At 43.5% G+C, this 26057-nt stretch overlaps 3 protein-coding genes across 7 annotated transcripts in view; 2 read left to right on the plus strand and 1 right to left on the minus strand.

The window, feature by feature from the left end:
• LOC129831356 (zinc finger and BTB domain-containing protein 12-like) lies at window positions 1-4676 on the plus strand. The gene is made up of 5 exons (XM_055894694.1): window positions 1-344; window positions 1477-1697; window positions 2044-2238; window positions 2477-2674; window positions 3146-4676. The coding sequence occupies exons 2-5, from the start codon at window positions 1494-1496 to the stop codon at window positions 4235-4237; spliced, it is 1689 nt and encodes a 562-aa protein (XP_055750669.1). The 5' UTR covers window positions 1-344; window positions 1477-1493; the 3' UTR covers window positions 4238-4676.
• Window positions 4677-5148: 472 nt separating this feature from the next.
• On the minus strand, window positions 5149-8324 carry LOC129831359 (negative elongation factor E-like). Of its 2 annotated transcripts, none has more exons than XM_055894699.1 (11): window positions 8218-8324; window positions 7762-7847; window positions 7429-7501; window positions 7176-7321; window positions 6888-6965; window positions 6655-6692; window positions 6301-6551; window positions 5989-6133; window positions 5778-5832; window positions 5603-5705; window positions 5149-5520 (listed from the first exon to the last, which is right to left on the minus strand). In XM_055894699.1, exons 2-11 carry the CDS (start codon window positions 7834-7836, stop codon window positions 5447-5449), a joined length of 1038 nt encoding a protein of 345 aa, XP_055750674.1. In that variant the 5' UTR covers window positions 7837-7847; window positions 8218-8324; the 3' UTR covers window positions 5149-5446. The 2 variants fall into 2 exon arrangements, with proteins under 2 accessions (XP_055750674.1, XP_055750673.1); XM_055894698.1 differs by having other exon boundaries at window positions 6277-6551.
• The window catches only part of LOC129831358 (SKI2 subunit of superkiller complex protein-like), a 33311-nt gene continuing 15559 nt past the window's right edge, over window positions 8306-26057 (plus strand). For 2 of the 4 annotated variants that reach the window (XR_008755699.1, XM_055894695.1), the window contains exons 1-21: window positions 8307-8524; window positions 8919-9040; window positions 9352-9473; window positions 9650-9767; window positions 9953-10070; window positions 11397-11471; window positions 11801-11854; window positions 11957-12120; window positions 12262-12423; window positions 12610-12755; window positions 12964-13110; window positions 13550-13634; window positions 13750-13856; window positions 16817-16963; window positions 17380-17476; window positions 20215-20427; window positions 20655-20765; window positions 20916-21027; window positions 22612-22730; window positions 25174-25305; window positions 25800-25937. Coding sequence is in view for 3 of the 4 variants with exons in the window: in XM_055894695.1 (XP_055750670.1) it covers window positions 8512-8524; window positions 8919-9040; window positions 9352-9473; window positions 9650-9767; window positions 9953-10070; window positions 11397-11471; window positions 11801-11854; window positions 11957-12120; window positions 12262-12423; window positions 12610-12755; window positions 12964-13110; window positions 13550-13634; window positions 13750-13856; window positions 16817-16963; window positions 17380-17476; window positions 20215-20427; window positions 20655-20765; window positions 20916-21027; window positions 22612-22730; window positions 25174-25305; window positions 25800-25937 (2502 nt within the window). In the remaining variant the exon portion in view is untranslated. Of the gene's footprint in view, window positions 8525-8918; window positions 9041-9351; window positions 9474-9649; window positions 9768-9952; window positions 10071-10117; window positions 10416-11396; window positions 11472-11800; window positions 11855-11956; window positions 12121-12261; window positions 12424-12609; window positions 12756-12963; window positions 13111-13549; window positions 13635-13749; window positions 13857-16816; window positions 16964-17379; window positions 17477-20214; window positions 20428-20654; window positions 20766-20915; window positions 21028-22611; window positions 22731-25173; window positions 25306-25799; window positions 25938-26057 lie in introns of those variants that run through there. The other 2 variants (XM_055894696.1, XM_055894697.1) reach the window with 2 other exon arrangements.

The following is a 26057-nucleotide window of genomic DNA, read 5'->3' on the forward strand; positions in this document are numbered from 1 at the left end:
TGATGGTCCACTCACGTAAAAATAATCGCTATCTAAATCATAAATTTTGTTTGGGGGAGGGGGGCTTAATTTGATGTCATGCATAAAGTTAGCAGTGTGGTTAAGGTTAGGTGTAAAATACAATTTTAAGAAGATAATTTGTAGAAATAGGCGGGGTTTATGACTTAGTGGCTTTGGTAACTAGTAACGACCGGTGATAACATGCTAACGTTAGCTAGTTAAACAAAGTAAACATACTAGCTGGCTCTCTAGCGTGTTGGCTAACATACAACGAATGGGTGCCTAGTTACTCCACAACAAAACATATATTAAGGAGATATTAAAGATATCTACAGTAATAGCAGGTAAGGAAACACTAAACTAGCTAATATCCAATTTATTGGCTTTTAATGCAAGGGGTCTTGTTGCTAGCTAGTTGACATTGGCCTGGCTGGGGCTAGGGGGGCAACAAGCTAGCTTGGTACTACTAAGTTAGCTGGGTAGCTACGAGAGGGGTCGGATACACAATAACGTTGGCGAAATTTACAACCTGCACAATTGACCTAAGCACATGCTGCTAGTGCTAACTAGCTAGCTAGTAACGTTAGCAGTAGGATGTAGCGAGGTCGAAAAAGATATAACATTAATGGTTATCTTATCCTATGTTAACCTAGGCTAGTAACGTTAGTAGCTTGATTGTTTACTTTGTTATAGAGAGCCATATCATATGCATGATTTCAGTTACACGTTGTGACCTGCTTGACTTGAAAACAAAACAAGTGAACAATTACTTGACCTTCTCTGTCTAACATGAACATCAGTTCAGAATCACAGGGAATGTTGATTGTCAATCCGAGATATGGAAGCTGTTGTGCTTTTACTCTTTAAAGAATAGTCAGACAACACCATGCCTCTTGTACAACTTTGCGTCTCTCTCGCTCTCTTTCTGGTCTGAATTTGGCCAGTATGACAAGCTGGAGAAATGTCCAGACTCCCAAAAGTGCCAAGTTTCCCTTAGGTTGATCCAGGTGCTACATTATATAATATATATATATATATATATACACAGTACCAGTCAAACGTTTGGACACATCTACTCATTCAAGGCTTTTTATACATTTGTTACTATTTTCTACATTGTATAAAAACGAGAAATGATGAAATAACACATGTTGTAACCAAAAAAAGTGTTCAACAGATTCTTCAAAGTAGCCACCCTTTGCCTTGATGACAGCTTTGCACACTCTAGGCATTCTCTCAACCAGCTTCATGATGAATTATCAAGGCACACTTGTTAATTGAAATGCATTCCAGGTGACTACCTCATGAAGTTGGTTGAGAGAATGCCAAGACTGTGCAAGAGCAAAGGGTAGCTACTTTGAAGAATAATGAAAAACCCTTGAATGAGTAGGTGTGTCCAAACCTTTGACTGGTACTGCATATTTTACATGATAATTGCATTATGTCAAGAATGTCCTCTTCATGTCTCTCATATAGGCACCACAGTAGCTAAGATGGAGGTGCTGTGTTTCCGGTTGCCAGGTCACGGTGACGCCACCCTGAAGAGCATGAACTCTCTGAGGTCCAGGCAGCAGTTCTGTGACATCACCATTGTGGCCAGCGGCAGGCAGACATTCCGTGGACACAAAGTGGTCCTGGCTGCCTGCTCCCCCTTCCTCAGGGACCAATTCCTGCTTAACCCTTCCTCTGAACTGCAGGTGGATGCCAGTGAAAGCTACCTTGATACACACTATTTGGGTTATGTTCCACAAATGTTGTGTCAGCTTCAGCTGATATACTAGCCCCTGACACTTCTTGTCACATGCACATTTCAATGATCAGACTGTTTTAATAGGCATATATTTGGCCTGGGAAGCTCACAGATGTATCACGCCAGCTGTGGTTCCAGTCCTACGCCTCATTATGGTTCAGTCGAGTAGATACTATCACAAGTCTTGCAGGATATGACACTTATGGCTTACGCGATTGATCACAGGAAAGATCTCTTGAGACATAACCGCAAAATAACTGTTTGGTATGTTTTTGTCCTATTTTGCCCTCTAGGTGTCAGTCCTTCACAGTTCCTCGGTGGTATGTGAGCTGCTCCAGTCCTGTTACACCGGTGTGCTGCAGTTCAGCCCCAAGGAGATAGTGAATTACCTGACGGCTGCTAGTTACCTGCAGATGGAGCATGTTGTGGAGAAGTGCCGGGGAGCCCTGGGCAAGTACATGCAGCCAAGGAACCCCAGCTCACCAAAGGTTAGTTACTTATTTTGGTTAGTGTTTATTGGTGTTTAGTCGTAGGCACCCTATTGAAGCATTGGTTGGAAATCACAACATAAAATGTTAACATACATTTCAGTTGTAGAAAGCAAATACTAGTCTACTATGTGATTCAACAAAGGCTGGATTTGCAGTGTTGACTGTAAGATTGTTCTACCTGTGACGACATTCAATCGGCTCGTCTTCATTCTTTCTCTCCACCGCTCATTTTCAGATCAAGTCAGAAGAGAGTCACTCGATGCCAGTGACAGTCAGTGGCAGCAGTCAATCCCTTATGTCGACCTCTACTGATCATTCCCCCTCACTGCAGCCTCACAGCCCTGTACAGTCTCAGGTTGATGACCATACAGACTCGCACACTAAGACAGATATACGACACGATGACGAACATAACACTCTGGATGAGATCAAGGTAAATAGATCCAGGAACAAAACTTACCAGTGCATCCATTTCTGGATCTATAAATGGGTGAGAATCATGTACTCTCTACAACAGCAGAGTTACTGTATTGTATCAACATAATAGTAGTATGTGTATTTGGTATTTAAAATATTCTATTTTCAAATACACTGCCCAAAAAAAGATACACGGTTTAGTATTTTAATGGTTATTTGTAAAAACTCAAATTGTATTTGAGAGTATTTTCAAATACTATTTTTAAATCCCTGGGTTAAATGCATGGGAGTGTATTTGAGTCTGTGTATTTTAGTATTTCCAAATGCATAAAAATATTCAACTACTTGTCCTTTCAAATACATATAAATACTTAGAATGTATGTGAAAGTAATTGAGATATTTGAAATAGTATTTGAACCCAGGTCTGGTAGCTACCCAAGGACATTGATTACTAGCGCACTCAAATCGGTCTCAATTTTGTTCCAGGTGAGGGTAACAGAGGAGGACGAGGGCAGGGACGATTATGACATGTTCCGAATCTGCATCGAGGATGAGCAGGAGCCGGAAGAGAGGCGAGAGGTAGAGGAGGGCGGTGAGGAAGCCACAGAGGGCCAACAGGGGGGCCAGTACCCAGATACGGACAGTGTCATAGTGGGAGGGGGCGAGGGGGACGACATGACCCCAGCCGAAATGGCTATCCGCATCAGCAGCTTCGAGAGGGAAGGGCTCCGCGCCTGGAGGCGGCGACTCACTGACTCACCGAAAGTGGGCCGGGGGAGGGGCTTCAAGAGGAAGCGTGGCTCGTACCATGAGAGGGAGAGGAGGCCTCTAGGTATGCAGTACCAGGAGGCGTGGCGTCTGCCCACCGGGGCAGAGATGATGCAGAGCTATGGCCTGGACTTCAGCCAGGAAGCCACGAGGTCAGCGTTCCTCTCGGGGAGCGAGCTCCCACGGCTAGACTACGGGATGGGGGACTCTCAGGGAGAGGAGCTGGTGCCTCGGGATGGGAATGGGTCGGTCCACTACAGCCTGGATGACCCCAGTGGTGTTGGAGGGGAGGGTAATATGGGAATGTCGGCTGTGCCAACAGGTGGTGACGAGGCGGGGGATGAGTCTGTCGCAGTGGTAGGCTCCACCTCCAGCACAGCGGGACCGGTGGCTTGCGAGCAATGCGGCTTGACCTTCCCCTCTGCCCCCTCCCTGGCCGTCCACTCGCGCGCCACCCACTTGCTGTACGTGTGCCCCTGCTGCGGCAAGCACTTCAACCACTCCAGCAACCTCAACCGTCACATGACCGTGCACCGCGGTGCCAAAGTCCACCGCTGCCAGCTCTGCGACAAGACATTCACCCAGAAGTCCACGCTGTGCGATCACATGAACCTGCACAGCGGTGAGCGGCCCCACTGCTGCGCCTACTGCCACTCACGCTTCGCCCACAAGCCGGCGCTGCGGCGCCACCTCAAAGAGCAGCACGGGAAGACGACCGCTCAGAACAGCCTGGAGGCACAGGCCGAGATGGAGAAAGTGTCAGGGCCAGGGGAAGGAGAGGGAGACACTCAGGACAGATTTGACTTTTGACAAGGACACTGTCCAAAGTGTACTCTCATTGACTAAGCATTACAGGTTTCGGTTGGAGGTAAAGAGGGGTTATTCAAGCAAGCGTGCCTTTTGCTCTAATGGCCAAAGAGTGGTTTGGAGTGTGCCTTCAGACTTAAGGGTTGGAAAAGAGGTAAGTGTGTGCTGGAGGGACCAACTAAGACCTTGAAAGGGAAAACCCCTCCTTTTAGACCTGGGGTGCACAACTCTGGTCCTCCTTTTGGGCCGAAGTGTATGCTGGTTTTATATGGCCAGTCAATGACATGGATTGATTATTTATCTTATCTTATTTAATTGAAGGGGGGAAACGATGACCTACACGACCGTGGTTCTGGAGGACTTGAGTTGTGTAAACCTCAGTTTTAGATCTGTCTCATTTGTAACTCACTGGCTGACCAATAAAATATTTTTTATTTGTGTATTTGAGAGGGTGAGCTTCTTCTTAAACACTGGATGTTGGTACATACAACCTGATTTGTAATGTGTAATTACAGCTACACACTTATTTGTAACAGCGTGTACTTACTATTAAGACACTTCATTTAAAGAGGGATCCAACATAATACAGTAGGCTCAGTCATTCCATAGTCATGTTCATCACAAAGGACAAGTTGTAATTTGCCATACACGCTTACTCATATGACTCGTGAGACACTTGTGTACTGTTGTGCATGAAATGACATGTGACTTGGTGTGCTCAGCAGACATGCTAATGTAAGTACATCTCTGCACTCTATCATGTGCTATTCCAAAGGAACCATACAATGGATACATGTGAGGCCTACAACTATGAGGCTGATAACACAATAATACTGTCTACACTGTATTACATTGATACAGTGCCAAATCTAATTGGCCCCTTTGATTCAAAGCAAGACAACCAGATGAACAAATGTATTGAAGTGATTTATTGAGCTCCCCAAAACAATGAATCCCCTGGTTACAAGAGCAAGACCAGGCCACCATGCCAACCATCACAATCTCTTTTCACGTGGTTGTTGCCATTACACATCCTGGCCATGAATAGAAATGTAGCACCTACTCAGAACAACTGACACGTGGTGCCGTATCGGGCTAACAGGAAATAAACAAACTCAAAATGCAATATAGAAAAAAGCATACAAACAAAGCTAACACTAAATCATTGATTACTACTCCTTACAGATCTCCAATGCAGCACGCCCATCCAGCTCATAGGAAATCCTCACTGTACACAACCTGGTTCCTCTTGTCTCGGTAGGAGCCTTTGGCACTGTTCTGCACAGCTGGGAGAGAGAATACATGAATCCAGAGTTGACACGGTCACACTGCTTGTTATTCTGATCTGTGTTTGACTGTGATATTTACCCAGAGTGGCCCAGACAGATTTGCCGGTGGCTGCCTCCAGCATGGGCTGCTTCCTAGCGATGCTGACTTTTATGGGGACATCTCCCACTGTGCTTCCATTCAACTGGGAGAAGAGTGTATAGATTATAGGTTTTACACTATAATGAATTAAGTTGGGAGCTAGAGCTATACTTACCTCTGCTACAGCCTGGTCTGCAGACTCCATCTTTTCAAAGGTGATGAATGCACAGCTAGAAAGAGAAAAACAGGGTTGTGTTCATTAGCCATCAAACAACAAAACAGTCAGGGACTTACTGGACTAGTTTTCAATTGCAAAACATTTCAAAACAAAATCACACACTGCCACATGGACGTAAAATCTCAACATTGTAGTTATGTAGCCCTACTTGCGTTGGGAGTCCATGGACAGGTCAATGATGGTGCCATGTTGGGAGAAGGCTAAGCGCAGGCTGTCCTCCACAAGGCCAGTTCCATACACATACACCGTGTTCCCCTTCCTCACCCCCCTCCGTTCCGGGTATGAGTCTGATCCTGAGAGAGAGAGAGAGAAGATAAGGGGGAAGAAAAAAGTACCATTATTTGCTCTTTGAACTTGTATTTTGATTGGAACATCCTTTTAAGAATGCCAGTGATTAAAGACATGAAAGACAGAAGTTCAGTAAAAGAATATTCACGTCTGAATGGTCCGTCTCGCTCACGTGACTCTCTGTCTCCTCCCCTTTCCCGGTCACGCTCTCCGTCCCGGCTCCTGTCTCTCTCGCGGTCTCGCAGCTCTCTGTCCCTGCCTCGGTCGCCGCTGCCCCGGTCTCTCTCCCTCTCTCTGTCACGCTCTCTCTCTCTGTCCATCTCTCGGTCTCCTCTGTCTCTCTCTCGCTCTATGTCTTTGCTGGTGGACAGGCCGCCTCCCTCCTCCTCATCACGAGCTGCCCGGTCGCCTGGAGTGATGAAGCTGTTGGAGAGCCACAGAGGAAAAGATTTTAAATCGCCTTATACAGAGAACCAGTGTAGAAAACATGACCTACTCTATTATTCATCAGAGCTTTTAGGCTTACCTCTCGTACAGAGATTTTCTGTGGGCTCTTTTGCCAGCCTGAAGTAGAAATGTCAAATGTAAAGTAGCAGCATCAGTTCTCAATAACATATTTTTTCAAAGTCACTGGTTCCGTGGCCACAATTCAGGCAGACCGCATTGGTAAAATACTGTAAAAGCATGCCATTTTGTAGGTAAAGTACATCAATTAATTGGATGATTTTAAAATGGGATGTCATGTCATTCACACTTTACCTCAGAAAGCTCATCATCTGTGGACATGCTCCTTTGGAATGGTTGGAAAGCCACAGGGCCTGGGACTTTCTCTGGATCCTGGTAAACGGAAAGAAAATAATACAAATCATTACTAGACCATCAGTTTATAAGTTTGAGTTCCATCAGACTAGGGTATGTGTCACATTTTAGAGGCATTTGCACCTGTCAGCTTTATACATATTATTAATGTATATTCATTATATAAATAATTTATTCTATGATCAATTCCTACTACTACATTACACATCCTTGCATGTTGTATCTTACCTTGAGCTTGATCTCTAGCGTTCTAGAGCGCTTGAAGCCAGAGTTCTTGTTCTCTGACTTGATGGCACTGATGGCCCCAGACTTGATCAGCATCTTCGCCTGCTCTGTAGCTGTCGCTGTATCCAGCACAGGCTGGTCTGACAAAGCTAGAGGACAGAGAAAGTAGATGCAACTTAACCAACTTAGACCAAATATCTGCTTAGTAATACAGTTTTAAAGAGTTAACTTCTTAAAGTGAAGACAAAGCCCATACTGCGCTTCAATCCACTCTGATTGGTCTGGCTGGTTGAACTCTGCTGCTTCTTCAAAGCCAGCAGGGCCTTTTTCTATAGGTGTGCGGAGAGAGCGAGAATAAGAGGTGAACAATCAGAGTTTGGTAACATAATAATGATGATATCTAACTTTCTACATTATGAGTGTGATGATGATGGCTGACAGGTGAATATTGATTTAATAAAGGCCTACCCCTAATTACATCTGCAAACGTGGGTGCAGTGGCACATCTCATTGTCAGCAGCAGGATACAGTTACATGGATAGAGTTCTCTCTAGTCAAGTGGAGTGAGGAGATTCTTTGAGTTTCTCACCTTTTTCTTGAGTTTGGCATATTTCTTCTGCAGAGACTCCTCTTCCTCTGTCAAGGAGCTTGGGAACACCACCATGTTGAACCCAGCTGGAAAGCATTGTGAAAAAGGACCAGAATAGTGGACACATTTGCACAACAAAATGCACGTCAATACACAAGTGTGGTTGAATTCAACTCTATAGCATGAACTCAAAAACGACCATATACACGTTGTTCACGACCACAGGGGGTTCTATTTCTACATTCTGCATGCACCTGACAACATTTTAAGCGTTACGTTAGATTGTTAGCTAAGGCGAGTTAGCTACTTCTAGCTAGTTACATTATGTATTACACAGGGCAGTGGAAAGTATTACATTGCTTATCAACAATACGGCAATGTAGCGTTCAGACTACAGCAATTGATACATATACTACATTGACACTACTGTATTTAGAAATGTAATTACGTTGTTACCTCTGTAACCGTACTGTAGCTACTTTTAATCACTCGCTCCTTCATGAACACAAAAACAAAGGCGCATGAATATGACGTATAATGTTGGTAGGGGTGCATGAATAAGAAAAAATACTATTCAACCTGCTAAAATTGCGGGAATAAGTCAATTATAAGAAATGCATGGCATACACTTGACAACAGTTAGTAAAATAATGCATTAATATTGAGATATTTATCGTATTACATTTGGCAATTTGACCTACTTCCGTATACCAAACTTGGCCATTTCCGACTTTCATCTGCGGTGGAGAAATGGAAAGAATAGGTAAAGGACAATTAAACGTTAGATAATATTTACATTTACAGTTAATGCATTAGATATACGTTTAAGACCATTGCTGTAAGCTTTGCTTTAAAGTAACTTGCACTAAACTTGCTAGCAGTACAGTTTACTGGCGAATATGACAACTTTGGTTAGCCTAGCTAACGTTAACTGCAGTAGCCAGCTCAGCTGTCATTCATCTAGCAGAAATGTAATCCCCCCCAACATGTGCAACGTGTTATAGGCAGAATCTTATCAGCTAAAGCAGTACATGATGACATTGCAATATATGTATGTGCATTAATATATACAATGAACGCTATTGTGTTGTATGATAGAGGACAGTCCACAGAAACTAGGCTCTTCATCTCAATCCCATTTCGCCCTCTCTCCATAGATCTGCCCTCTGTGGGCCCCACAGACCTCCCTATATCCCTGCTGGAGATGGGTTGCTCTGGCAGGTTTGAGCTCATCACACACCCACAGCCCAATGACCAGCCCCTGCCTCCACAAAGTTCGGTCAGTATGAGAGTCTCAGTGTGTGGTTGGATTCTTATCTGAAAACTCGCCCAGCCATTTCTACAGATATGAAAAGGACTGCCAAGCAATATATTCCATCTACCTCTCTATTTGTCTGAGTTAAGTTTTTACAGTAGGTCTCACCTACCTACCTACCCGTGTCCTTCAGATCCGCAAAGGCCCGCCATCAAGTTTAGAAGAAAGGGAGAAAACTTCAGTTTGAAATGCAGCCTGTGTTGACATAGATCTACTATCCAATCTCTCCAGCCCATTATATCCCTTATGTATTTCTATCATTCTTTTATCTACAGCTCCCTCATGGACTCCCTCCCACTAGTGTGAGCCTGGAGACAGAGGTAGAGAAGCGCTTTCTACGCGACCCTGCCTGGCTTCCCATACACGATACCGACGCTGCCTTCCACAGGTTTCTGAAGTGAGTCTGCTTACATTTCTTATTAGGGTTTTTACTTCTTTACTTGTTATTGCTTTGATGCAATGTAAATCTTTTTTGGAAGCGGTGTTTATAAGGGGAATTCAGTGGTCCAGATGATGCTGTGGTGCCAAATGGTCACAGAATTAACTTGCGGTAACAGGCTTGTTTTCCTCTAGGCTGGCTGAGAGAGATGTTCATATAGACTCTCTTCTCCATTGTGCCCTGTCTCCTCTGCACTCTGGCATCTCAGTAGTCAGAGATCCAACAACAGGAATGTTGTTGGACTTCACTGAGGTACATACTAGTGTCAGATCTTACCTAGCTATGCTGTCTCAGTCTGTGTGTCCTAATCATACAGCTATGATCATGATGTGACTCAATGGGAACATTCAAAATTGTAGCAATCTTATTGAAAGGTCTACTTTGATTTTCATACACATTTTGCAACCCAGTGTCCTTAAATCTCACTCTCTATCCAGGTGTTACTGGGGGACACAGGCATCTCTGCTAAGAATTCTATGTCCCTGGAACGTCCACCAAACCCTAATCCCTCTGAGAGCCTACGAGGAAGCAACACCAACTACCCGTTTTTGCCCGGTGGGTCTGACTCATTACCTAAGTATTTTATCAGAGCTATATACACTATATATACAAAAGTATGTGGACACCCCTTCAAATTATTGCCTATTTCAACCACATCCATGCTGACTGGTGTATAACATTTAGCACACAGCAAAGCAATCTTCATAGACAAACATTGGCAGTAGAATGGCATTACTGAAGTGCTCAGTGACTTTCAACGTGGCACCGTCATAGGATGACACCTTTCCAACAAGTCACTTTGTCAAATTTCTGCCCTGCTAGATCTTCCCCGGTCAACTGTAAGTGCTGTTATTGTGAAGTGGAAACGTCTAGGAGCAACAACAGCGCTGCTGTGAAGTGGTAGGTCACAACAAGCTCACAGAATGGGACCACTGAAGCGCGTAGCGTGTAAAAATTGTTTATCGGTTGCAACACTCGCTACTGAGTTCCAAACTGCCTCTGGAAGCAACGTCAGCACAATAACTGTTGGTCAGGAGATGCATGAAATGGGTTTCCATTGCAGAGCAGCCGCACGCACACAAGCCTAAGATCACCATGCGCAATGCCAAGCATTGGCTGGAGTGGTGTAAAGCTCGCCGGCATTGGACTCTGGAGCAGTGGAAACTCGTTCTCTGGATTGATGAATCACGGTTCACCATCTGGCAGTCTGACGGACTAATAAGGGTTCGGCGGATAACAGTAGAACGCTACCTGCCTGAATGCATAGTGCCAACTGTAAAGTTTGGTGGAGGAGGAATAATGGTCTGGCTGTTTTTCATGGTTTGGACTAGGCCCCTTAGTTCCAGTGAAGGGAAATCTTATCACTACACCATACAATGACATTCTAGACGATTCTGTGCTTCCAACTTTGTGGCAACAGTTTTGGGGAAGGTTCTCGCTTGTTTCAACATAACAATGCCCCGTGCACAAAGCAAGGTCCATACAGAAATGGTTTGTTGAGATCGATGTGGAAGAACTTGACTGGCCTGCACAGAGCCCTGACCTCAACCCCATCGAACATCTTTGGGATGAATTGAAACACCGACTGCGAGCCAGGCCTAATCGCCCAACATCAGTGCCCGACCTCACTAATTCTCTTGTGGCTGAATGGAAGCAAGTCCCCGCAGCAATGTTCCAACATCTAGTGGAAAGCCTTCCCAGAATCATTAATCCCCTTTGATTTTGGAATGAGATGTTTGACGAGCAGGTGTACACATACTTTTGGTCATGTAGTGTGTGTGTATATGGCTCTGAGATGTATAATAAATGTTTTTTGTAAATTATGTCTTCCCTTTAGTCAAATATAGAATATAAATATTTTATCTTTATGTTGCCACATAGGTGGTATGGAGGAGCTGACACTGGAACAAATCAAGAAGAAATCCGAGCGGGAGGAGGACATAGACTTTGAGAACGGTGATTTAACATTTTTTTATGGGTTTGAAATGGTGAAGGGGCAATTGTCATACCAAAGACTGCCTGTGCACAGTGAGGGGGGTTATTGTGAGGCGGGATGCTTGCTTTACAATGAAAATGAAGACTGAAGGAATCTTTGAAGTAAAAAAAAAAAAAAAGAAAACAGTTCTGTGTGCTGTTCCCTAGGAACCAAATGGTTCTCTTCAAAAATCAGAATACAGATTTGAGTGATAAGACAGATCTTTTTGTTATTGAGCATATGGGTTTCTTGCTTGGCTTATTTCATGTGTATGTAAGTAATATACAGTATGTATTTCTCTTTACCTTAGGGTTACTCACAGTGCCTCCTGGACTGAAAGTTGGCATGGACTTCATTGACAAAGGTTTGAATGGCCGTTTGTTCCTAAAGGTTATCCTTTTGCCTTGGACTTGGCTTGAATAAATATAGAATACGTTTTCTTTCTTTTAAAAAATTCTCTATGAAGATGCCAAAACCACAAAGGGAGAAATCAATCTCCTGTCCCTCCTGTCCACCTTTGATGACATCATAGACTCCCAGCCTGAGGCAGAGGAGAAAGAGAAATGCCACAGAAGTGGAAACGCACCCAAACTGCCCAGAACCAACAGCCTGGAAGACCTGGGGATCAAGGTATTCAATAAATATATATATTTTTTCTGTTGTTTATTGACAAATACAATCTACATCTCAAATGTAGTTTCCCCTCTAACTTAGCTTCTGTGGTTTATCATGTTCATATACTCAAAGGTGGTTGTTTATTTCCTCCTGTAGGACTCTCCCTCTACACCTGGGACCACCTCTACAGAGAAGAAAGATGGAGGAACGACCAAACCAGCAGAGGGCCAGGAGGAGAAGAAGAGATGGGCAATCCCAATAAACATCACCTCCCCCTGCGGTGACTTCTACAAACGTATCCCTAACCCTGCCTTCAAGGTACTGTGCTGCAATGACAAAATATGTTGTTGGTTTGATAAATGAAGTTGAATATGTCGATGATGAATGTGTTGATTAGTCTCATGTAGTTTTGTTTTATAGTGTTATGACATTATTATTCTAATCCTTTATTGGCACAGAACCTTGTTCATTCCACAATACTAATGTGATCCCCACCTCTCCCAGTATCCCTTTGAGTTGGACGTGTTCCAGAAGCAGGCAGTGTTGAGGCTGGAGGCCCACGAGTCTGTGTTTGTGGCAGCTCACACATCAGCAGGCAAAACAGTGGTGGCAGAATACGCCATAGCACTCTCACAGAAGCACATGACCAGGTGTGTGTATTTACACATTTGTCATATTCTCTACAATCTTTAATCCAACAGGGTAAAAATATGGCATTTATTAGAAATTCCTGATGTTTTGACCTGAATCATTGAAATGGACGAATAGGAAATTGAGTTGTTCCTGGTTTTCCATGTTAGGCCATCCAATCGCCTCTGTTGCAATCTAACCTCTCCATCTATTTGCACCTTCTGATAGGACCATTTACACCTCCCCCATCAAGGCGCTGTCCAATCAGAAGTTCCGGGACTTCAAGACCACCTTTGGGGACGTGGGGCTTCTGACCGGCGACGTACAGCTGAGTCCTGAAGCCTCCTGTCTCATCATGACCACTGAGATATTGAGGTGACGTAACATATACGGTACATCATATCAATCACTTAGAAAACATGTCACATTATTATTTAACTGTACACATTATATCACACTGTCACGTTATACCTCCACGCCTCTAGGACCAAGCTCCGCTCTATGGGGGATTCTAACATATGCAGTACATCATATACACCAAACATTACACATTATAATATAAAATGACAACTTCTATCACACATTAACCCTATGGAACACTGTTTTATACTGTCTAATTGAACGCAAACCATGGTTATATTTTTACATACCCCTATCCATGTAGGCCTATACATCAGCTTATTAACTATGTAACACTGAGTGATGCTTTTCCATGTACTGTTTGACTGACACTTTCTCCCTCCCTCCCTCCCTCCCTCCCTCCCTCCCTCCCTCCCTCCCTCCCTCCCTCCCTCCCTCCCTCTCTCTCTTGTAGGTCCATGCTCTATAACGGTTCGGAGGTCATCAGAGATTTAGAGTGGGTGATCTTTGACGAGGTTCACTACATCAATGATGCTGAGGTAACGGAGAAGCCTCACACTCAAAACCTTCCTCTCTCACTGTTTTGGTCAATCACACGTGTCACTAAATCTCATTCTCTTCCATTTTCTTTCCCTCCCTTTTTGTCTTTATTAGAGAGGAGTGGTGTGGGAGGAGGTTCTGATCATGTTACCCGACCATGTCAGCATTATTCTTCTGAGTGCCACTGTCCCCAATGCTGTGGAGTTCAGTGAGTGGGTCGGGTACGTTGTCAACTATTGCCTACTGTTCTCCTGATCACCACACCTTAACACCTGTCATCTCCAAACCCAAAACATGTACACTATATATACAAAAGTATTTGGACACACCTTCAAATTACTGGATTTGGCTATTTCAGCCACACCTGTTGCTAACAGGTGTATAAAATCGAGCACACAGACATGCAATCTCCATAGACAAACATTTGCAGTAGAATGGCCTTACTGAAGAGCTCAGTGGCTTTCAACGTGGCACCGTCATAGAATGCCACCTCTCCAACAAGTCAGTTCGGCAAATTTCTGTCCTGCTAGAGCTGCCCCGGTCAACTGAAGTGCTGTTATTGTGAAGTGGAAACGACTAAGAGCAACAACGGCTCAGCCGCAAAGTGGTAGGCCATACAAATCAAAATCAAATCCAATTTTATTGGTCAAATGCACATGTTTAGCAGATGTTATTGCGGGTGTAGTGAAATGCTTGTGTTTCTAGCTCCAAGAGTGCAGTAATATCTAACAAATAATATCTAACAATTTCACAACAATACACACATCTAAAGGAATGGAATTAAGAATATATCAATATTTGGAAGAGCAATGTCAGAGCGGCATAGACTAAAATACTGTAGAATAGAACATAATACAGTATACACTACCGTTCAAAAGTTTGGGGTCACTTAGAAATGTCCTTGTTTTTTAAAGAAAAGCACAGTTTTTGTCCATTTAAAATAACATAAAATTGGTCAGAAATACACTGTAGACATTGTTCATTTTGTGAATGACAATTGGAGCTGGAAATGGCAGATTTTTAATGCAATATCTACATAGGCGTACAGAGGCCCATTATCAGCAACCATCACTGTTATTTTAATGGACAAAAAAATATGCTTTTCTTTCAAAAACGAGGACATTTCTAAGTGACCCCAAACTTTTGAATGGTAGTGTATACATAGAGATGAGTAATGCAAAATATGTAAACATTATTAAAGTGACTAGTGTTCCATTATTAGAGTGGCCATTGATTTCAAGTCTATGTATATAGGGCAGCAGTCTCTAAGGTCCTAGTGATGGCTGTTTAACAGTCTGATGGCCTTGAGATAGAAGCAGTTTTTTAGTCTCGGTCCCAGGTTTGATGCACCTGTACTGACCTCGCCTTCTGGATGGTAGCGGGGTGAACATGCAGTGGCTCGGGTGGTTGTTGTCCTTGATGATCTTTTTTTGCCATTGTGACATCGGGTGCTGTTGGTGTCCTGGAGGGCAGGTAGTTTGCCCCCGGTGATGTGTTGGGCAGACCGCACCACTCTGTGAGGAGCCCTGTGATTGCGGGCGGTGCAGTTGCCGTACCAGGCGGTGATACACCCCGACAGGATACTCTCAATTGTGCATCTGTAAAAGTCTGAGGGTTTTAGGTGCCAAGCCAAATTTCTTCAGCCTTCTGTTGCGCCTTCTTCAGCACAATGTCTGTGTGGGTGGACCATTTCAGTTTGTCAGTGATATGTATGCTGAGGAACTTGCTTTCCACCTTCTCCACTGCGGCCCCGTCGATGTGGATAGGTGGGTGCTCCCTCTGCTGTTTCCTGAAGTCCACAATCAGCTCCTTTTATTTTGTTGACGTTGAGTGAGAGGTTATTTTCCTGGCACCACACTCCCAGAGCCTATAGGGAGGAGGTAAGGGCCATCTCGTCATTGTTGGTAAACAGACCTACTACTGTTGTGTTGTCTGTAAACTTGATGACTGAGTTGGAGGCGTGCGTGGCCACGCAGTCAAAGGTGAACAGGGAGTACAGGAGGGGGCTGAGCACGCACCCTTGTTGGGCCCCTGTGTTGAGCTCACAGAACGGGACCGCTGAAGTGCATAGCATGTAAAAATCTTCTTTCCAAACTGCCTCTGGAAGCAACGTCAGCACAAGAACTGTTCGTCGGGAGCTTCATGAAATGGGTTTCCATGGCCGAGCAGCCACACACAAGCCTAAGATCATCATGCGCAATTCCAAGCGTCGGCTGGAGTGGTGTAAAGGTCGCCACCATCGGACTCTGAAGCAGTGGAAATGCGTTCTCTGGATTGATGAATCACGCTTCACATTCTGGCAGTCCAACAGATGAATCTGTGTATGGCGGATGCCGGGAGAACGCTACCTGCCCCAATGCATAGTGCCAACTGTAAAGTTTGGTGAGGAGGAATAATAGCCTGAACCATGAAAAACAGCCCCAGACCAAGCCCCTTAGTTGCAGTGAATGGAAATCTTAACGCTACAGAATACAATGACATTCTAGACAATTCTGTGCTTCCAACTTTGTGGCAACAGTTTGGGGAAGGCCCTTACCTGTTTCAGCATCACAATGCCCCCGTGCACAAAGCGAGGTCCATACAGAATTGTTTTGTTGAGATCGTGTGGAAGAAGTTGACTAGCCTGCACAGTGCCCTGACCTCAACCCCGTCGAACACCTTTGGGATGAATTGGAATGCCGAGCCAGGCCTAATCACCCACAACATCAGAGCCCGACCTCACTAATGCTCTTGTGGCTGAATGTTCCAACATCTAGTGGAAAGCTATTCCAGAAGAGTGGAGGATGTTATAGCAGCAAAGGGGGGACCAATTCCATATTAATGCCCATGATTTTGGAATGAGATGTTCAACAAACAGGTGTCCACTTTTGGTCATGTAGTGTATGTTGGGAAAGATACCATTAAACCATGCATGTTTTTGTGAGTACATGACCTACTGAGTCTAAAACTAGGGCCCAGAGTTTTTCCTATCTCTAGGACCCAGAGTATTTGTTGGTCAAGTCATGTGGTTAGAAAAAACTCCTGACCCCAGTTAAAGTACAGTAATAGCCGTTGCTATGGTCACAGTATGGAGCATGTATAGTGTGTATTGTGGTTGGCCTGTAGTCTATGAATGGAACGATGTCTTTGAGTTGTGTACAGATGCTTTAGTTTCTCCACTCCCTTCCTATCTCCTCTCCAGGCGCATTAAAAAGAAGCACATCTATGTGATCAGCACAGCGAAGAGACCTGTGCCTCTGGAGCACTACCTGTACACAGGCAACAGCACCAAGACCCAGAAAGAGATGTTCCTACTGCTGGACCCTTCGGGCAACTTCCAAACCAAAGGGTAAGTACACGCACACACACACACCTGGCCTTATAACAGCTTGGATGGTAATCCGAAAATGATTGATACCGACCGAACCGACAATTTATCCAGGACGTTTTACTGATATCGATAATAAAGATAAGTAGCCTTTTACTAGAGGAATGTGACGTTTGAAAGGAAATGTCTGCTGCTATTGCTAACAGGACAATTGATAGCCACTGCATTCAAAGTAGTAGCAGTAGTAGTTTCAAAGGTAATATAAAAAAGGAACTGGTACACATTAATGTTGTAAACTTATCGTTCAATTTATCATTATCGTGATAATCAGTCAATATATAGTGATATGGCTTTTTGTCCATATCGCCCAGCTCTAGTTGTCATGGAGAGTAATGTAGTGATCACTTTTTAATGTTGGTGGCTTCTTTGTTTTTAAGGTACTATGCTGCTATAGATGCCAAAAAGGAACGCACCAGTAAACACGCACAGTCCTTTGGGACGAAAAATTCATCTCAGAACACTACACCTAATCAGGTACAGAATATCATCCCTACTCTCTCTGGGCTCTATTTTAACAAACCTAACACAATGGTAAATATAAGAGCTGGCAGTAGCACTATAGGTTTGGTGGTGTGTCAGAAATATTGTTGCTATTTTCACAACCGTAATTGTGGGCGCAGTTCCTTGCGGTGGCGCGAAACGGCTGGGTTTTGACGAGTAAACAAGTTGTAGGTGTGTCGAGGCTTGCCCCCTCGCTGGCCAATCAGAACGTGCTTCATGGCTAAATATGTGGTTGCTTCAAGTTTTTTTTAATATCACCTTTATTTCACTAGGCAAGTCAAAAGTTAAATAAAGGTCAAATAAAAACATGTGGCCACCAGTGTCCTTAAAACCAGGACGGTGAATCATTCTAATAAGTTTGAGCTTATTTTTCGTTTAATTTTATTAAAACCAGTCTGTTTTTTTAATATTATAAAATCGGCAGGATAAAAAAGACACAACGCATTGTTGTTGAACCAGCCTGCTTTTATAGTAGGCCATGGGTACGGACTTGGGTTTTGAACATATGAAACGTAAAACAAGCAATTGTTACAGGAAAATAATTTCTAAATACAATGTTCACCGGTATTCACAGAGGTTCTCATCTGTTTTTTCATGATGGACATGGACACATGCAGCCTACATCAAGGAGGGGGTTTTACACACGTCTAAAATGGAGCTGTATGGCTCAAATAATGTAGGCCTGCCTACAATACATACAGTTCATTCAGAAAGTATTCAGAACGTATTCAGAACCCTTGACATTTTCCACATTTTGTTACGTTACGGCCTTATTCTAAAAAAATGAATTAAAAAAAAGATATTTTTCCCATTATCAATTTACACACAATACATACCCCATAATGACAAAGCAGAACAGGTTTTTTGAATTTTTTGCAAAATGATTACAAATAAAAAACATATACCTCATTTACATACAGTACCAACCAAAAGTTTGGACACACCTATTCATTCCAGGGTTTTTCTTTATTTGTACTATTTTCTACATTGTAAAATAATAGTGAAGACAACAAAACTATGAAATAACACCTATGGAATCATGTAGTAACCAAAAAAGTGTTAAACAATTCAATATATATTTTATATTTGAGTTTCTTCAAAGTAGCCACCCTTTGCTTTGATGACAGCTTTGCACACTCTTGGCATTCTCTCAACCAGCTTCATGAGGAATGCTTTTCCAACAGTCTTGAAGGATTTCCCACATATGCTGAGCACTGGTTGGCTGCTTTTCCTTCACTCTGCGGTCCAAATCATCCCAAACCATCTCAATTGGGTTGAGGTCGGGTGATTGTGGAGGCCAGGTCATCTGATGCAGCACTCCTTCATTCTCATCTTGGTCAAATAGCCCTTACACAGCCTGGAGGTGTGTTTTGGGTTATTGTCCTGTTGAAAAACAAATGATATTCCCACTAAGCGCAAACCAGATGGGATGGTGTATCGCTGCAGAATGCTGTGGTAGCCATGCTGGTTGTGTGCCTTGACTTCTAAAGAAATCGCTGACAATGTCACCAGCAAAGCAGCCACACATCTCCTCCTCCATGGTTCACGGTGGGAACCACACATGCAGAGATCATCCGTTCACCTACTCTGCCTCAAATTTGGAGTCATCAGACCAAAGGACAGATTTCCACCGTTCTAATGTCCATTGCTTGTGTTTCTTGGCCCAAGCAGCAATTCGACCATGAAGACCTGATTCACTCAGTCCCTCTAAACAGTTGATGTTGAGCTGTGTCTGTTACTGGAACACTGTGAAGCATTTATTTGGGCTGCAATCTGAGGTGCAGTTAACTCTAATGAACGTATAATTTGCAGCAGAGGTAACTCTGTGTGTGTGTAGATTGATGAGGGAAAAAAACTATTGAATTCATTTTAGAATAAGGCTGTAATGTAACAATCCTTTCCGTATGCACTGTAGATTGAAAGGGAATGTCAGCTCACAGTTTTGCTCCCCTGAAACTTTATGTTTAAAAAAAGCTTTTGTGATTTAAGATTCATTTCCAAGCAGTCTCACGAGCCAAACCATTTAGCGACAGTCTTGACTATTTGGCGATTGCAATGGGTAGGACCCCCAAAACAATTGCCTTCATTGAGAGCAGTTGAGGCTATATTGGTTTTTAATCAAATAAAATGAAATTGGAAAAAATAACTTTAAAAAAAATGTTTTTAAATACGAAGTATACAGGCACCGAAAGCACATTACTCCGGTTCCATGTGCAAATGGGCAGTGTGCTTCACGGCTGGATAAGCTGCCTGTGCTGTCAAAATTCATGCAATAACCAACCTCGTTATCGCTTAAACCAGCCTTTGGTGGTTCTTAAACATCCCTACCAGCACTGCCTGCAATTAGCACTTTGGCACTCAAATATTTCCACCCCTCCCATCTGAGCAAAAGGGAGCTGATTTAAAGACAGGTAAATTACCAATCCTTGTGCAAATTTGAAAATAAAAGAGAGCTGGCTTTAACAGGTCAAAATTGCCAATGAACATACGTTTGACACTAGCACCGCCTTAATGCCAGCCGAACATAAAGCCCTCTCTCTCTGTCTCCTTTACCCTCTCTGTCACTCATCCCCATCGTAGGACTTCTGCCAGTCTTTGAACATCTTCTCTACTTTGCCATTTCTCCATGGGCCATCTTCTCCCCCTATCATTTCTTTACTCTTTCCCTCTCGCTCCATTTTCTCACCCCTCTTTCCATCTCTCTCCACCAGGACCGGGCAGTGTGGCTTTCCCTCCTCCACTTCCTGTCCCAGCGCCAGCAGACCCCCGTGGTGGCGTTCACCTTCTCCAGGACGCGCTGCGACGACAACGCCCGCTCTCTAACCTCCATGGACCTCACCAGCTCGGCGGAGAAGAGCGAGATCCACTCCTTCTTCCAGAAGAGCCTGAGACGCCTCAGGGGAGGGGACCGCCAGCTGCCCCAGGTAGGGTGTACTCTGGCTGGGGCCTGTTGTCTGGGAGAACTAAGACCTGCCTATCATGTTCTTATGTTCCTTGGAAAATGTTTCATGCAACCATCAGCAATGCAATGAAATCGGCTCACAGGACTGCGGAATTATTCATTCCATATTATAGCCAATTGTAGCACGTAGATTGAACTTATGGACATATACCCTAGGAGTTGTTGTTACAAACTCCTCCTATGTTGTAGATCCTGTTGATCAGGGACCTACTGAAGAGGGGTATCGGTGTGCATCACAGTGGCATCCTGCCAATCATGAAGGAGGTCATTGAGATGCTGTTCTCGCGGGGGCTAGTAAAGGTGAGTCTTATTGGTCCGTTTTTGGAATCAGTGTGACAATTTGTGAATATATTGAAATTACATCCTCTACCTATGTCATCAACTCAAAATGTGTTTAAAGTGCGTTTAACAAAGTCTTAACACACTTTACAATAAACGTGTCTCCCTCAGGTTCTGTTTGCCACTGAGACGTTTGCTATGGGAGTGAACATGCCTGCGAGGACAGTGGTGTTTGACAGCATACGGAAACACGATGGCACCGGCTTCAGAAACCTGCTGCCTGGTATGCTCTCTTCCCTCCTCACACGTTTATATACACAACATTAAGGGTGTAATGGTACCCGTATTAGTACCGAACCATTCGGTACGGGGACCTCTATTCGGTCTACACTGTAAAGCCGGAATAAAACTATAATACAAATAAACTCACTAGGCCTATAGGCTATGCCGATGCTGCTTTATAAGTCTCTTGAGTTTTTTATTTATTTAACCTTTATTTAACCAGGTAGGTGGTAATTAAAGCAACTTCAGTCTATGTGCAAGTTGTAATCCAAATTAAAATCTTAATTTGGCTCATTTCAAACGGTCCTTTTGCGAGGGGCAGCCGGGGTCTAATTCTTTACTATGGTGAGTGGTGGGGTCGATTAACCAGAAGGATTCTTCTCCATCGTTACAATCTCCAGTTTGGGAACATTTTGGCTTCCCAGTAGATTATAGTGGCGATGGACAGAGAGAGTATGTCTCCACTGCTCAACGAGAATAACCTATGCAGCTGCCAACACCTCAAACATGTTGACACATTTACGCCGACATCACCCCAGTATTCCTACTACCGGAACAGGTGGGAAACACAAAAAGAACAACACAACTTTGTCTCCCCTCTGCATTCAAGCAGCCCTTCGGCAGCTGATTCTGACCAGGCCCCCCCAAAATTAAAAGAGCGATAGGTAACATTATGTTTATAGCCATGGACATGCGCCCATTGTCGGTGGTTGAGAAGAATAGGGAGGTTCAGCACCTTGTGAAAATGCTCGAGCCGCGTTACGAACTTCACCCTCTCACACCCGTTTCAGCAAACAGGTAGTACCACCTCTAAATGAGCAAGCTAAAGTATTCAATGAATTTGCCAGTACACCCTGTGTTGCGCTTACTACAGATGGATGGCAGTCCAGGTCTACAGAGAGCTACTTAACAGTAACAGCCCATCACATTTCTGCGGAACGGGGAATGAGAAGTACCGTGCCACAGACACGCCCCCTTTATGAGTCGCTCAAGTGCGCATATTTTCCTCTTTGTTTGAAAACATTCTAGCATGGGCCAATACAATGTTTGAGCCATGTTTACATGTTGATTTCACACAGATATTGCACTTTATTTTTGTGTTGTTGAGTGATCTTGTGTTTTCATTTAAGAAAATATAAAGTGTTGGTATTCAAAAATCATTTTCCTGCTGTACTGAAACCGAACCATGGTGAAACGTTTCAACCGTACTTAACATCCTTTTCATTCTCTCGCTCTCTCTCGCTCTCTCTGGCTCTCTCTGGCTCTCTCTGTCAGTCTGACTTTTTCTGTCTGTGTCTGTCTCTCTGCCTGCCTCTGTCGGTCTGATAGAAAAGCAGAGCATGATGCTTACAGGCAGTATTTTAATCTGATGTCACTTCAATCTCTCTCTCGCTTTCTCTCTTATATTTGAGGGGAAAGGAGAAAATAGAATGGATGTTTTTCTACATGTTTAAGAGCTCTTAGTTCCGTATGACTAACCTCTTTGCCTCTGTCGCTCTCTCTCTCTCTCTTTCTGTCGCTCTCTCTCTTTGTCGTTCTCGCTCTGTCTCTCGCTCTCTCTCTTCTCACTCTCGCTCTCTCTCAGGTGAGTATATCCAGATGGCTGGTAGAGCGGGTAGGAGAGGTCTGGACGCCACAGGCACTGTCATCATCCTCTGCAAGTCAGGGGTGCATGACATGGGGGACCTAAATGTCATGATGCTGGTAAGGCTTCCATCAGAATGTACTGTCGTCTTCCATTCAATACCACTACATCAGTGGACCACTGGTGGTCTGTGATACATTTTTTTTAAATTATTTTTGTGATGAAGTTTATATAATTTTTTTGGTTGACAGGACAAACCAACACAAACAGACATTGAACACATACACATGTAACCCCCCCATCCCCCCCCCCCCTTCCCACCTGCAGGACCTAGTTACTTGAGTGCATATATCAAAGTACTGATTTTAAACTGTTGAGTGTTGTAGTCCACATGCTAATATTTTCAGATTTTGCACCATGCGGTCGAGAGATTGACAGTTTAAGTTGTGCAATGTCCATGAATGAGGAAATCCGTTGCTGATATGGCAGAAGGTGTGGGGCTTGCCATCGTAAGGCAACCATTCTCTTGGCTGCTGTTAAGCCGGCAAGCCAAATCCTTCTTTGCCTGTACGTTAGGTTCAAGCGAAGTCATCATTAAGCAGTAGCACATTGGGAAGACTGGGGATGGATTTAGACAAAATGCTTGATAATGATGAAGCCACAGATTTGCCAAAAGGAGGAAAAAAACCTCTGGGAACTTCCAGACCATATGAATGAATGTGCCAGGACTCGTACCACGGGGGGGAAAGAGCATATAGATGGGGGTTGAATTTATGTTCATCTGAAAAAGAGTCTCATAACTCATGTGCCAAATTGTAGTGGGGTAATTTGGTGATTTGTGTTTCTTGATGAGAATGTTAATGTTGGACCTGACGGTGCTCCAGTTAACATCTACTGTTGGTATATCTTAGTTCTGTTTTGAATTGATTGGTGATATGTTGCTTTGAGCAGGAATATATATCATTTGGTGAAGACTATGCCCTAACTTGCCTTTGCTGTTCATTTAAGATACTTGATTTGAACCCCTTGGTACTCTGTAAGCACATAGAGCAGAGGGAAGCTGCAAAAAAAAGATACAATTTAAGAACCAGGCAGATCGTAATTCTTTTTCAGGTCTATTTTTATTCGATTTTTTTCTTCCAAAAAGGAAAGGTAAGGGGATACCTAGTCAGTTGTACAACTGAATGCATTCACCTGAAATCTGTCTTCCGTATTTAACCCAACGTCTCTGAATAAGAGAGGCTGCCTTAATCGAAGTCCACGTCATCGCTGCTCTGGGAGTAGTTGTTTTTGAGGTTTAACTGCCTTGCTCAAGGGCTGAACAGCAGATTTTCTTTACCTTGCTGGCTTGGGGATTCGTGACTGTTCGATTACTGGCCCAATACTCTTCTTAAACACTAAGCTACCTGCCACAGTTGGGAGTATTAATGATTTTTTACTTTTCGCAATACAAATTGTTTAATAAGCATCCATCTGTAATAATAGGCCTTTAATTAATCTCTTACATTCACATATCAAATATATTTTTAATTTGACCGCAAAAATATTTTTTGTAAAAAATATTTTTATCTGCGACATTTGACACTGATATGGTGGTCCCCGGAAAGAAACATTTTGGGAATCGCTGCACTACGTCAGTCACTTCGTTTATACCAGTGTATTACTTGGCTTACATTTCCCAAGGGTGAGGGGATGGCTCATATAATTAAAAAGGGATTGCTATTCTACTAAGGATAATAAAAATCCCATATTTCGTATTTAAATCCGAAATCCCTCAACAGTTTCCATCTAGCTCGCCCTGTAAGTGCTCCTCCATTGTACAGAACATAGGCTACACACCAATTGGCATCCTATGCCCTATGTAGCGCACTACTTTTGACTGGGGCCCATAGGGAACTGGTCAAAAGTAGTGCCCTATGTAGGTTTTGGGAATAGGTTACCATTTGGGAAACAGTCATTCACTGCTCCTCTAGGTTTGCTGCACGCTAGCTTGTACAGTATAAACAAGTGCCTCTTTAAACTCTCAAGGGCCTTATTTTAAACCAACCTCTTTAATGTGGGGCTTTGGAGTGGACTATTTCCTTCCTGAATTGATCCTCCTGTTGCTAGATCAAGGATATGAAAATCCTCTAAACTGTTCTGTAGAAAACATGATTATATCTCCCTGTCACTCTCTCGCTGCCAACTGCCATCGTGGATCAATTGTTGGATCAATTGTTTTAGCCTTACGCTAACAGTCATTTGCTCGATAGCAGCGGTAACTAATCGCTAACTGTTACTGTACAACTATGGCCTAGAGTTTTTCCTGATCAGATCATCTGGAAGGAATGTAGGGCTCTCTATAACAGTTGTTTGCTAATTGCTAAATGCTAACTGTAATTGTCTATATGATTTAGAAATGCTCAACTTCATCCTCCGTACCTCCACCCTGTGTGTTCTAGCACTAACCTTTCTCAATCAACATTGAAAGTTTCCTGCTCCATTACCTCCATTTCTTCTTTTTTTTTCGTGTATACAACATAGTAGCGACATGAATTTTAATGACACTTCTTTGCCGTCAAGGGGAAGCCCACAGTGCTGCAGTCCCAGTTCAGGCTGACCTATACCATGATCCTCAACCTGCTCCGTGTGGAAGCCCTCCGAGTCACCGACATGATGAGGAGGAGCTTCTCTGAGAGCCACAGAGACACACAGGTACTGTACTACATTACCCACAAGCACTTGGGACAAAATTCTAGAGATAATGGATGACAGTTGAGGACTACCAGTTTAAAAAGAAAATGTGACTCCATTTAAAAACAAAATGGAGATCAGCTTTAATGTTGCAGATAGATTGTGGCTTCCATCAATGTAATTGTCTGCATCATTTCCAATCCCCCGTATATTTTTTTGTAAATATAGAATATGGAATTCGAGCTCCATTATCAAAGGTCCATTCAGCTTTTGATGGCAGGAGTCAGAACAAGAATATTGTCCGTAATATACATATTTGACATCAGATCTATCTATGCTTACTGATGATCTACATTAGTTTACATTCCTTTAGATCTTCCTACATAAAGTCTCTCTCCAACCTGCGTTTGTATGTATTTGTGTGTGTATATCAGAGGGGTAAAAGCAGAAGACAAATTCCCAGCGCATATGAACTAATAATAAAAGTATATCTTATATTTTCGTCCTCCTCTCAGGCCCATGAGCAGCAGATAGGTCAGTTGAAACAGACCCTGTCCTCTCTCCCTCCTCTGGACACGGAGGGTCAGCTGTCTGACCTACTGCCGTACTACTACACTGTCACTGAGCTACGCCTCACCGCTGAGGCGCTGCAGGTACACACACAACATACTGTAAAGGCACACACGTGCCCACAGACAGACACTCACTTATGTATAACACACACTATCTTAAAACACTCAAGCTCAAACCACATCACAAAACAACTGAATATA

This window comes from Salvelinus fontinalis, chromosome 32 (assembly GCF_029448725.1).
Source record: "Salvelinus fontinalis isolate EN_2023a chromosome 32, ASM2944872v1, whole genome shotgun sequence".
Lineage (NCBI taxonomy): Eukaryota > Metazoa > Chordata > Actinopteri > Salmoniformes > Salmonidae > Salvelinus > Salvelinus fontinalis.